This window comes from Ascidiella aspersa, chromosome 2 (genome assembly GCF_963924565.1).
Source record: "Ascidiella aspersa chromosome 2, kaAscAspe10.2, whole genome shotgun sequence".
NCBI lineage: Eukaryota > Metazoa > Chordata > Ascidiacea > Phlebobranchia > Ascidiidae > Ascidiella > Ascidiella aspersa.
Window position 1 is genome coordinate 12,676,269 of NC_139448.1, and position 13,479 is coordinate 12,689,747.

The 13,479-nt window shown below is 35.5% G+C and overlaps 2 protein-coding genes across 2 annotated transcripts in view; both read left to right on the forward strand.

Moving 5' to 3' along the window:
- Window positions 1–4,120, forward strand: part of LOC146163747 (transmembrane protease serine 9-like) — a 50,076-nt gene extending 45,956 nt beyond the window's left edge. The window contains exons 28-31 of the mRNA XM_083380583.1: window positions 18–160; window positions 659–806; window positions 1,468–1,590; window positions 3,918–4,120. Of these exons, the coding sequence (XP_083236709.1) occupies window positions 18–160; window positions 659–806; window positions 1,468–1,590; window positions 3,918–4,120 (617 nt within the window). The remainder of the gene's footprint in view (window positions 1–17; window positions 161–658; window positions 807–1,467; window positions 1,591–3,917) is intronic.
- Window positions 4,121–7,422: 3,302 nt separating this feature from the next.
- LOC146163750 (transmembrane protease serine 3-like) lies at window positions 7,423–10,631 on the forward strand. Its single transcript, XM_083380584.1, has 5 exons — window positions 7,423–7,428; window positions 8,279–8,368; window positions 9,546–9,700; window positions 9,964–10,065; window positions 10,478–10,631. The coding sequence occupies exons 1-5, from the start codon at window positions 7,423–7,425 to the stop codon at window positions 10,629–10,631; spliced, it is 507 nt and encodes a 168-aa protein (XP_083236710.1).
- The last annotated feature ends 2,848 nt before the right edge of the window (window positions 10,632–13,479 follow it).

Genomic DNA, 13,479 nt, shown 5'->3' on the forward strand with positions numbered 1-13,479 from the left:
CATGTGATGTTTCTCAGCGTACAGCAACTCTGTGAGCACGTACTTGCAACAAGTGCGACTTCCTATTGTCAGTCAAACCAGCTGCCAAGTCGCTTATTCGCAACTACAAACTAGCAACATTTGCGCCGGACATGAGAAGGGTGGTGTGGATAGTTGCCAGGTAAGTCGCACGTTTATAATGTTGGTTTAGAGTCCGTATCACACTTCGCGCGACTATTATGTGTTTGCAAATATTTTAAATTGACCCTATTGCGATGATGCAACTAAATTAATTGTCATTTTCACTTTAAGAGGTGTGCAGTATTTACTGATAAATTCATTTTGGATAACAGTCTTTCTACCATCGTGGCACAAACAATGTTAATATGTCCATTATTTGTCAAATGCTAACAATATTATATTTTACTTCCCTGCCATTCTTTACACTTCCCAAAAAAATATAATAAAATAAAATCATGCTGTCTATAAATTATTATCTGTACAACAAATTATATAATGCAATTACACCGGGTATATTTTGCGAGTAAGAACGTTTTGTTGCTGAATGTGACATTTTTTTTTTTTTTATAGGAAGTTGTAAAGTTTATGGATATTTGAAATATATGATCATTCTGGCCTCTTGCAAAGGCAATCCAATTTATCCTAATCGTTTACTTAGGGAGATTCCGGCGGACCGCTGGTTTGCTTGATCAACGAAAATACTTGGTATTTAATCGGAATTACGTCTTACGGGTTCGAATGCGCAAGACCAAACTTTCCCGGGGTATACGCGAGAGTTTCCAAGTATAACACCTGGATAACGCAAAGTAAGCTATAAACTAATATCCTTGTGATTTAAACAAACATCTATGATATGTTTCTTTTATATTTCTTTTTTTATGTTTTTCATATAACGTTTTACATTATAAGCTCTATAAGTCTAAAGTGTATACAAGATACATTATTAAATTATATTGGCATGTGGCTCTTTGCCCGATTTTATGGGGCTCTTATGTTGTATTTGCGGTTTTTTGATCTATATTGTCCAATTTGTTTGTTTAATTTCTCGATTATTACAGGCCCTGACTGAGATTCCATCACTTTTTAAGTCTTTATTGCAAAAATGCAGATACTGACGGCATTTATTTAATATATCTACCTGTGAATAACAATTAAAGTTAACTTAGCCTGCTTAATATTGTTAGTGTGCATCAATTACAATAAATCTAGCTGGGCAAAGGTACGTGAGTGAGGAATAAACGAGGATATATTAAATTTATGTCCATATGTAAAGTAAGAAATGCGGCTCTTGGTTTCTTACTTAGTCGGCTGCTCTTAATGAATTATCAGTCCTATTATCGTTAGTAAATTTACACACTTAATTATTTAGCCATATAGGGTTCAAATTAACAAGGGTTGTCATAAAGGCGACTCTGTATGTAGTAAAAAAATCCAAAGTCTATTGCAACTGAAATTCTACGAATACAGCAATTGAAGCAAACGGGGGTACATCAACGACGACGACAACTACTACAACCGAAGCTACAACAACTACAATCACAACTGCAACCACAACGACGACAACTACCACCACAACATCAGCGCCGCCAAGTAAACACTTGTTCATTGCAGCCTTTCTATAATATTGTAGCTTTGGGGCCTGAGGGGCCATGCCCCCCAAAATTTATAAATGTTTTATTCTTAATAATTTGTTTTGCGGCATTTATGAGCAGTACCACACAAACTTGGACAACTAGATTTATTTTAGCTTTTCAAAATTAGATTAGAATTAAAATTAGAGCATTTTAGTTTTTCCAAATTAGATTAAAATTAGAATTAGATCGTTTTGAATTTTTTCAAATTAGATTAGAATTAGAATTACCGAGTTCTCAAAAAATCAAATTTGAACTAGAATTTGAACTAGAATTACATTTAGTTTTTACAACCAATTTAATTTAATCACAATTTATTCTTATAAGAACGTGAATGGCAAATATGTGTGTGTTAATTTGTATGCATTTTTATGCTTTTCAGCCTGTAAAAATTACATACAAGTCGTTCTAACCAGAAAATTTTAATTGAAATTCTGTGTTTGAACTGACAGACTAAAAATGCCGTTGGACAAAGTAGCATTTTTGGTAAAATCCAAATTAGATTAGAACTAGCATAAGAGCGAACAAGCAATTCATAAGAGCGAACAAGCAAAACAAATTAGATTAGAAGTAAAATTAGCCGCATTTTGCTCTAATTCATTGAATTAGAAAACTAGAATTATCTAGTTGTCCAAGTCTGGTACCACAACAGTCGATCACAGGCATGCCACACCTTCGATTGTCATGCATTGTTACGTCACAAACGATTTAGTTAACATAACGTTTGCTATACATTAATGCAGTTTCATTACTTTTAGACAGTTTTTGCTATTTCACTGTTTTTTTTAGTATTGCGTTAACACTCAGTCAGTTGCTGCTCGAAATGGTTTGCTAGTATTGTTATTTGTGTTCGTTACGGCAGTATTAATACAATTACAAAAGCTAAACAAAAAATTCCAACTTTTGCCCCCCCCCAAAAAATTTTGGGCATATATACTTTAATACAGCGGTTCTTAACCTATGGGTAAATACCCACATGTGGGTAATTTCAGGATAGCTGGTGGGTAATCAGCTGAACCAGAATATTTATAATTATAGATGTAACAAACAATTTCACAGCTGTAAGTGGTAAAAAATTTGACTACCCAAAAAAGCACAGTGAAGTTTTATCATTTTTAGAATTGTTAAAAAAAAATTGTTTCGTCATAGTGATCATTTTTGTCGCTCGGTTTACGCGTTTTATTTTTATGTGACGCAATAGTAAGATGGGACTTTGATCTGGAAAGAAATGGGTAATAAGGGAAAAAAGGTTAAGAACCCCTGGTGTAGGCTAATAGAAAATTAAATATCGCTGTTCTAAAGGGTTGTAAAATATCTTTCTGAAAGGTCTCTGTGGGCCGCACAAAATGTTAACTAAGAATTGTGTTATTTAAATGTTAAGATAACTGTTAATGAGGCGGGCCTCGGATTTTTTTCATCCATACCACTAATTAAAAGTGTAACAAAGCTACTTTGAGAAAACGCGATAACCTTAATAGATTTTTAATTCCGGGCGCACCTGGGGAGCGAAGCGAGCGCGATTTTTTGGGGGTATAGAGGCATTTATTTTAAATTTATTGCTAAGTTTTATTGCATTGCTGAAAAAATTCAAAAATTGTTAAGAAATATATGTCTAATATTTTTGAATACGTTTTCCGTTTGTCCGCGACGCACTTGGCAGCCTTCCACGGCGTAACGGTAAAGAAGCGCTGATCTAGATCTAGTCCAAAGACAGCATCAAAACGTAAACAAACTGCAGATAGAAAAAACTTTCGCGTGAAGCGCGAAACATTTTTGCCTGTACTAAGTTAAAATAGTGAAAAAGTATTTGAAATGGACTCGTGTCTAGTTGTTAAAGAAGCGGCGGGCCGAATCCGGCCCGTGGGCCGTAGGTTGGCGACCCCTGCTTTAAATATACAAACATTTTGCCGCGTATAAAATGGTGAAACGCAACAGCAACCAACAACTTTACATAAGAAAGCCATTTATTACGTAACAATGTTCGGGAAACTACTACAAGTTTGCAGTACGGAAGTTGCCATTCAAGGTTAAAAGTTACCTACAGTGCTGTTTGTTACTATTTTTATGTGAACTTTTTTTTTATAAAATTTTGCCATAAGTACATTCATATAACGCTCCCATATGTGCGTTCAACGCTCCCCAAATGAGAAAAAGACCCAAAACGCCCCCTTGTAACTCGCCAACGCCCACAAGGGGGCGGTACCGAACCACGTTGGGATCCCCTGGTTTAACACATAGTCAGTTTATGTATAATAGAGGCATTGTAAAATAATTGTTTTGACGTAGCGTTTTATTGTGACGCGGCTCCGACTGTGAGCAACGGAGGATCGGTTACACCAACTTTACCGGCTTCACCTGGCTACGCTGGCAACACGCAGGTAACAGTAGTGTGTGTCAGCGGATTCGTCTTAACAGCTGGTTCCAATACGGCAGAATGTACTGCCACAAATACCTGGACACCAGCGTCGTTGATCTGTACAGGTAACTAATTGCTACATTGCAAGAAAACGTATTAAAGAGAACCTGGATAAATTAAATTTAGACGAAAGAAACCCTCGATTGTCCTGTATTAATTTTGCACCTTTAAAATAAAGTTACTTTGAGAAGACGCGTCAAACTTACGTTCGGACTGAAAATCAAAATTATTTTATGCTGGACATAATCGCCGGTTTTATTCTACGCAGTATTTAGGTAAAACCCAACCCAAAATCCAGTTGATTTTAACGCAAGTGAAAATGCGCCCAACGTAGCAATAATTACTCAAAATAAGCGTATTCCTTGCTGTTTGACAAACATTCTGCTAACGCTTGTCTAAGTGCTTTAAAGAATTTTCGATAATATATTACCATTTCAAAAGTACATTTGTTTTACCTATGACAACAACAACAGCAACAACAACAACAACAACAACAACAACAGCAACAACAACAGCAACAACAACGGCAGCAGCAACAACAACAACAGAAGGGCTTCCTGCAGTCGGTGGAGTCGCTGGGACAGCTACGCAAAACCCAAACAATACGACTGGTGTGTATATTTACATTGTTTGTTACATTTTTTTTGCATTTGGTGGTGTTGCTTCAGTTACAGAACTACAAAATGTTAGATGTTTGGAAAAACAAACCATTAAGTGATACTTTATTTGCATGTAATTGTAAAGTTTTGCCTTACCACTTAACTGCGAATAACGTACTGTGAAAACAAGTTACAGCTATTTCGGTTGTGCATGACACATTGAGAATAACTTTTTTTAAGTCTTTGCTTATTGCCCAAATCCAAAGCACAGATTGTAATTTTTTAACTTGGCGAGCTATGCTATTCAACAAATATAGGGCGTTATAGCTATGTAAATGTTACTTATTTGATTTTGGTTCATTTAGCACCACAGATAGTCAAAAATGTGCACAAAGCTAAATAAATCGTTTTGATCCAAATTTAATTTCTCTTCAGTCACAACTAGCTATAAATTTAAACTTTACCTTCCTTACTAACTCAGTTGAAACTTAATACTTCACCCTTGCTGGATAGTAAAACAAATCGAGCTGTGAGCGCGATAGAATATATGTTAGCAACGTTTTACCTGTTTATTTTAAGGTACTTTATTATTTATACTAATTCAATAACTTATATTTACAGCAACAGCCAACAACTTGCATGGATATAGCACCCAGATGAACACATTACGTTTGTTTATTGTTTTAACGATAATCTTGATAGTGTTTTTAGACTAAAGAGCATTTGCCGAGTCCTGTAAATTTTTTCCCAACGTTTTTACTAGTTTTGAAAAGCTGTTAGCTAAATTGATCATTTAGTCAGCCATGTTTTGTTTAAGTTAAATGTGTTTGTTGCGTGTTGTAAAAATGCATGTTTAGCCAACACATGCTTGTAAATGGCATGTTTTCTTCTCTTGTCAAAACTGCATTTTATTTTGAGTGATTTTTGTTCAGTGCACATTTAATGTGTGAGTCGTTAATGCATGTTTGTACAGTATACTGTTGAAACAAGTGAACAACACTGAAGATATATAAATGTATAACCTTTTCCTATGTTTTAAACATGACAAAGTCGCATGAAAAACGTGTTTTTGAGTATACTTGTTTTGCTTATCTTAACTGACCAAACCTGCTATGTCATTCGCAGCACCAACGATTGGTAATAGTGCACAAGGTGAGATGCCCAATATATGGCTACACATCTAGTTTAGCATGAGTCGAAATACGAAACGAAACAACTTTACTAAGGCATGTCAATGTTGTTATAAATATATTATGGTGCAAATGCATCTTGGAAGCATTAACGAGTTATTTGGAAGCATAAAGGCTGGTTCACACTAGGCGTGTTAACGTCTAGTATTAGCGTCTGGCGTCTAACAGCTAACGTCGTCCAGTTCACACATAACGCGTTGCCGGCGTCAACGGCAATTTTCCTCGCTTCTAACCGAAAGCGTCAAAGTTAAAATATTTCAACTTTTCCGCAACCGAAAGTGTTTTTTGAAAACGTTTTACGTTAACGCTAGACGCGTTTGGTCGGATTGCCCATACTTGGCTTGAAGTATCTGGTATTGGTATCTTAAAAAATACTGGGCAACCCTATATACACAATCCACTGATTAGTTCTTTCAAGTTAATTTATAAATAAGACAGAGTTTAAATCAATTATCTTAAATCGTTGAGTTAGTATCCTGTTATCACCTGACCTTAATTAGACATATTACCAAAAGTAATTGTGACATTATCCAAAAAGAAAACTCTAATCGTAAAGGAATATTCTGATAGGTTAGATTTGGATAACGCAATACTGCTGTTATAGTTTAATGGGGTAATTAGGTGGCACTATATAAAAACAAAATAAAAAAATAAATATAGCTTAATGGTGCACGTCAAACCTATAAATATGGAATTCCTTTAACGTTTTGTCTGGCATGTGATTAAAGTAATTCAGATCTGCACCGATCAACTATAAACTTGACATTACACAATAAAATAAACAAATATATTACACCAAGCTGCATTACATGAATCGATTTGATTGTACTTGCTCCTATAAAAAAGGCACTCTGTCAACACGTAAAGAGCAACTTGGTCCTACACGATATTTTTGGCCTTTTTACGTCTACACTGTATCTAACTTAGTTAAGACATATAAGTAAAGCTGTTTGACTAAACTTACGCCAATGAAATATATTGTCAATTGGTCATCAATGCAGGGTATTACTTGCACACTACACAACTCAGCTATATTAAATCCAATCCTCAAGATAAACTCTGATATATCGCATCCTTACGCTACCCCTACCTCTATACTGTAGACCAGGGGTGGGTAACATGCGGCCCTTTTCCATTAAAATACCCTAGCACAGCTAGCAGTTCAGGTCAGACACAATTTAATTTGTTTCCAGATAGGTTTTGTATAGAAACACCCTACGCGTAGACTTTACAGAATTCGCGACTTCATTTCAGCAAGTTACTGGATTATTTATTTTTAACCTTGTGTCCGACAACACTTAGCTTTAAACTTTACCTTACTTTCCTAACCAACCAAATTAAAACTTAACACTTCGCCCTCGCTGGATAGCACTATAAACTAGAAGCGTCGATAGCATACATGTTAGCAACGTTTACTAGCCTCTTTTGATGTATTCTATTATTTATGCTAATTCATTAATTTATATTTACAGCAACGGCCAATCTGCACGGATATGGTACTCAGATGAACATATTACGTTGTTTATTATTTTAACGATACTTTTGATACTGTTTTAGACTAATCACTAAAGAGACTTTGCCGAATCATGAGTGTAAGCAGTATAAACATTTTCCTAACGTTTTTTTCTACTTTTAAGCATCTGTTAGCTAAATCAATCATTTCGTCAGCTATTTTATATCTAAATTGAATGTGTTCATTGCGTGTGGTGAAAAATAAGTGCTCAAATAACACGTGCGTTTAAATGGACTGTTTTGTTTCTTTATTTGCAGTAAAATTGAGTTAAATTTCGATTGATTTTTGTTTACACCCCATTTAATGTGCAATACATTGATACATGTTATTACATTATGCTGCACAAATGTACAACGTTGTAGATATGTTAATGTGTAACCTTGTCAAAATTTTTAAACAAGGCAAAGTCGTATTAAACTTGCTTTGAAGTACACTAGTTTTGCTTTTACTCACTGGCAAAACTGCCCAGGCGTTTTTCAAACAATTCGCAATCGCAGCACAAATGATTGGTAATAGTCCACAGAGTTATGGGTAACATTTCATATGACTATACTCTTCTAGTTTGTAATGGTTTAATATATTTAGATTTCAGTAATAATTAAAAATTCCCCTTGTATGTAATAACGCTCTAAAATTTTCCAAACCGTTTTTTTTATATATATATCCAGCTTGTGGGGAAACAAACTTAACCGGTGCTTCGGGGGTTGTACAATCCCCCGGCTACCCTGGGAACTACCCTCTATCAACTAATTGTGTGTGGAATATTACAACAAACGCTGACAAGGTCAGAATATTTTTTTCATAAGTCAGTTGATTTTTTCTAACAAGGGAAATTTAAAAAGATAAAAATGGTTTCTAACAGATTTTAAGTATCATACGGTCGTACAAACAACTTTACATTCTCTATCTTTATCGGAATTACTCTGTAGGTGATAACGATTACATTCGCGACTATTGATCTGGAAGTTCACGACTCATGCGGATACGATTACATCAAGGTCTATGGTGGAGATGAGTTGGTAAGTGGTTTGTATGTTACAACGTTTCTTTTAAGTGAAGTCACCGCCTGTATGCAGTGCTATTCTATTCGATTAATGACATAGAAATCAACTAAGAAACATAAAATAATCACCTAACATGTTTTGGACGTCTATCTTAGACCTATACCTATGCTAATTCTTGCTTTCAAATTTCAGTACACTGGACAAGCATTCTGTGGAACCCAAAAGCCAAAAACGTTTGCCGCTGTCTCAACGACTGTTAGAATTGAATGTCTTTGCGATTCATCTAGCTCCGGAACCGGTTTTGAAATACAGTGGAACACTATTGGTAATAATTAAAAATTGGGTGATAATTCTAAAGCTAAAATCGATAAATTATGTCAAATAAGGCTAATAATATTAATCATAATTTATTTAGAGCAGTGTTTTTCAAACTTTAAAAAATAAATTTTACGCAACGGTCCCCCCAATTTTTTTAAAATTGCTCACGGTCCTTAGAAAAAATAAACATATAAAAACACAAAATAACACATTGTTTTTAATGGTATCAAAATGGGACGGGTGCACTTGCTTCCTTGCTATCAGCTCGGCTATATTACCCTTAACGCAGGGGTGTTCAAATGATTTCTGCCATGATCCAACACAGCCAAACCTGACAACATGATGATCCACCAAATGGGAATAGTAAACATATTGGACACGCTTTAATTGTTATGGTGCTTTATTTATGTAAAGGCGATAACTAATATTTAATCTCGTGTAGTGTTTGTTAACCTTTCTAAGTCAGGGCGCGATTTTTTTTAGGTATACCTGCATTTCTTTTAAATTTCTTTTAAGTTTTTATTACATTGTCAGAAATACAAAATGTTAAAAAATATATATGTCCAATATTTTTGAATAAGTTTTCCATTAACGGTAACGAAGCGCTGATCTAGTTCAAAAGACCGCATCAAAACGTAAACAAGCCGGGCGTAGAGAGATGATTCGCGCGAAGCTGGAAATTTTTTCGTACTTACGGAGTTAAAATAGTCAAAAGGTATTTGAAATTGGCTCGAGTTTGTGGTATCGGATCGGCACAGATACCAACCTAGTATCGGACCAGTACCGATACTATCACTTAGGATCGGTTATCGGCTCCGGTCTGATATTTTAGGATATTCCTAGTCGACATAAGACAAAAACTCTTCTTGTTTAGGATAACCGCATAGTAGGCGGCAACGAGGCTGCTGTGGACTCATGGTCTTGGCAAGTTTCGATCTCCAACACACTTGGTGGAAACCCCAGTTGCGGAGGAACAGTCATCGGCAAAGAGTGGATACTAAGTGCTGCACATTGCCTGCAATCGTTTGTGTAAGTTAAGAAGCGTTTTTTTGTTTGCCTAAAAAGACTTCGGTGTTTTTTTTTTATCAATATTGTTCTGCATGTTCTTACGAAATAGCTTGCCATATTGCCGTGTATATTTATTTGTTAAGAATTTAAAGTGGAGTAGATCACCATGTAAAAAACGCAACCTATTAACCCGTTCTTAAGATGGTTTATATCAATTGACTTAAGAAAAATCTTCGAGAAACACATGTGGTCCCAACTGTTCAATATTATTTATTTCATTACAGAGCAAGTGGAACATTTATATCAGCAGGGAGAAATTCGCTCAACGAAGTCGCTCCACAAACTTCAATTGCCCACGAGATTCACATTCACGAGTCCTACACTAGGTAAAATATTTTGTTGTTTTGTTTATGTCTTTTATTGAGGCCTTTCGAATCAATTTTGATCTTAAAATATATCAACTTTGTTGAATAAAAATACAAAAATTAAGAAGTAAAAAAGGTATATTTTATGTTTTATCTAAGATTTAAAGTATAGTACTATCACAACGAACTAAAATGATGTCCGGGAATATAAAACACCTTGCGCAAAACAATTGCTATGTACGCCGCAACGTGCATTTATTAAAGAAGAGGTAAAATAGTAAAAAATGTGGGTTATGGGCTCGTGCCCAATTTGTATTAGAGATCGCCAGCTCGATTATTTACATAGGGGGGTCGGATCAGGCATGTGGGCTTTACGTTGCCGACCCCAGAATAATGCCAAACAATCGTTTCATTTTATGCCTTTGCTTTTTAGCTTTGAACTCGGCTTCGATATTGCATTGGCAAGGCTGGCGACACCACTGGTGTTTAACGAACAAGTTCGCCCCATATGTCTTCCGACATCTGCATTACAATTCGAGGGAATTGCATTTGGAGTTGCAACTGGGTGGGGAAGTTTAAGTAAGTGATTCAGAATCCAAAATTTGTCGAACAGCTGCTAAACAGTATGACAGCTATAGAGTAGGACAAGTCTGAAATGGCTTTGTTATAATGTTTGCCCACTTTGAAGCGCCGAAAAAGAAGGCCACAACATTTTTTAAACATTATAGGGAGATCAATGTTATATAGTGAATAAGGATATTTCCAGGACATCTGAAAATTAAAAACACGACTAAGGGGAAAATAAAACAAGCACTAAGGAGGAAAAATAAAACAAGCATGTTGATGACAAAGGATGTATCTATTTTTGTTGCAAAATTTTTAAGCATTAAAAGCAATTAAACCTTTTAAACAATTTAGAGCAATCCGGACCGACGCCCACCAAACTTTACCAAGTTCGACTCCCGATCCTTACCAATACTAAGTGCGCGGCGACGTTTCAAAATGCCACCATTCTTTTGTCACAAGTGTGCGCCGGTGACGTAACAAACGGAGGAATCGATACTTGCCGGGTAGAATTTATTTTTAGTAACTGAAATGGCAGCGTGTCTTTTAGTGCAGACCAGGTAAAAGGTGATGCTTATAAAGCAAAACGGTAAAGATAAAGTAAAAAAGGAACACTATATACGGATCTGTTCATAAGTTTAATGGTGAAATAATGTTCGTAAGTTTTAATGGTATAACGGCCCAAATGAGTGATATCACTGATGAAAAATAGCGGCCCAAGTGAGTGATATCACTGATGATGGCATGAGCATTTGCCGAAAGGTTTGAACAATAAAGCATGTCGCTTTTTATGTCCATTTGGGCCGTTATTTTCACCATTCAAGTTAAAAAGATTTGTTAATATTAATCTCGCTGTACAGTACTATAAATTTACTAATATTTCATACGAGGATCAGTAACCATATCACAAATGTCCGTCGTCTTTGCACAAAAATATCCATAAATTTTAGTGGGCTACCCTTGCTTTTTGACAACGAGTTGTTTAAAGTTTTCTGGTAAAGTTGTTTTAAGCCGTACTTAGCGACAAAATGTAGGCAATCACAATTAAGCAACTATAGCGCTGAAATTTTAAAAGGTGTACCGGTACTAAACCTTACAGCTATCGCTACTAATTAATAAAGCTGATGAATTCAAACAGCAAATGACTCAGGATGTCAGGATTGTTGACAGGATGTTGAATAAATTAAAAAAACGTATCAATTCGCGAAGCATACCGAAGATAAGGAATCAATATGCTACTTAGGCTAGCTTCGAATTAGCAGTTAATCTGAACTAGGAAAGTAAACTACAAATACATACAGGTGGCAGAATATTTCTCACTAACCCCTAAAACGCCTCCTGGGGAAATTTACCCCACGTTAAGAAAGGCTGATATAGACCATGGGGCGTAATATATCCCTTTCTTTTATACATTTTTTAACGAAATTGCTTACAAAGGGCGACTCCGGAGGACCTCTCGCTATTCTTGTGGATGAAAGTTCTTGGACACAGGTTGGCATCACATCGTACGGTTACGGGTGTGCCGGAGCTCCCGGAATCTACAAGGGTTTCTTCCTATACAGGTTAGATCAACGGTAAGTGCAGACTTGGCAAACACAACACCTCGTTTTAGGGTGTTGACAGTTTTTCACAAATCTTTGTTTTTACTAGCAGTGGTAAACGCCAGAACAAACTGTCCAATGACTAGGAAGTTTTAAACAGGTTAATATACAAATAAGTTGAGAAATTCGTTTTTGCGCAGCGCAGCTTTTTAAAGTTGATAGCAGTGCTGTAAACAAGTCTTTTCAAACTGACTAAAGTCCCAGTCAAGTCATTCGTAAAATAACTTAAGTCCAAGTCAAGTCAGTTGTAAAATTACTCTGGTCCTAGTCAAGTATTTTTTACTAAATCACAAGTCAAGCCCTAGTCATAAAGCATACGTTAAACTGCTAAAATTGGTAAACTAGCTCGATTACGGGCAATAAAACAACTAAACTATAACAAAAAACGCAACATATAGCAAGGAAATTGCTTTATGTAGAAAAATTGGTGTATATATAGCGAAAACATTTTATTTTAACCCAAGTCAGTTGTCCGAAAGACTTAAGTCAAGTCAAGTAATTTGCCCAAAAGACTTAAGTCAAGTCATTTGAAAACAGTGACTTAAGTACACTTAAGTACACTTAAGTCAAGTCAATGACTTTAGTCATTATAACACTGGTTAATAGATAAACCAATGTGTATCAAGTAAACTGAAGTATGTGAAATTGTGTTTCTCAGGAATAATGTCGACCATTACCACCACTGTATCAACAGTTGCAGTTCTTCAACTCGGTCGCAGGGATTTCTTCTTTTTGGTGTCTTTTCGCCGTTAATAGTCGCTTTTGTACATTCATGAAGCACTTTTCTCTCGTAACTTTTTCGTTTTTTATGTTTTTTGCCAAGTTCCATTTTTTCTAATTTATTCTGTCAGCTACTGCGACATATTGCGCTTCTCAGATATTTATGATGACAACCATGCAATTTATTTATACTGTGAGTATTGCATTTCGGATAACATGCCTTAATCTTCACTATTGCTGTGGCAGGCATCTTTTTTTTAATTTTATCGCGCCCACATATAGGAAATGTCGTTACATTGTTTTCTGTATTTAAAAGTATAAGATACCTTATTGCGCATCGTCGGCAAACTTCAAATGATAACCTTTATTTCTTGATCACGCCGCCCATGGTTCCTAAAATAATGATTTTTATGAATTAATTTTTTGACACAAGCGGGAATTATATACTGCCAATCACCAATACTATTATGAATAATACGTATTTAATGAAAATAAATTAGGCAGACAATTCACAAAAAATTTTTGGTCATGTTTGTTTTTACTTTTATGA

Coding starts and splice junctions, on each gene's coding strand:
- LOC146163750 (XM_083380584.1), top strand. Junction 8,369..9,545: donor TCTATGGTGGAGATGAGTTG/GTAAGTGGTTTG, acceptor CTTCTTGTTTAG/GATAACCGCATAGTAGGCGG. Junction 10,066..10,477: donor ATTCACGAGTCCTACACTAG/GTAAAATATTTT, acceptor TTTGCTTTTTAG/CTTTGAACTCGGCTTCGATA.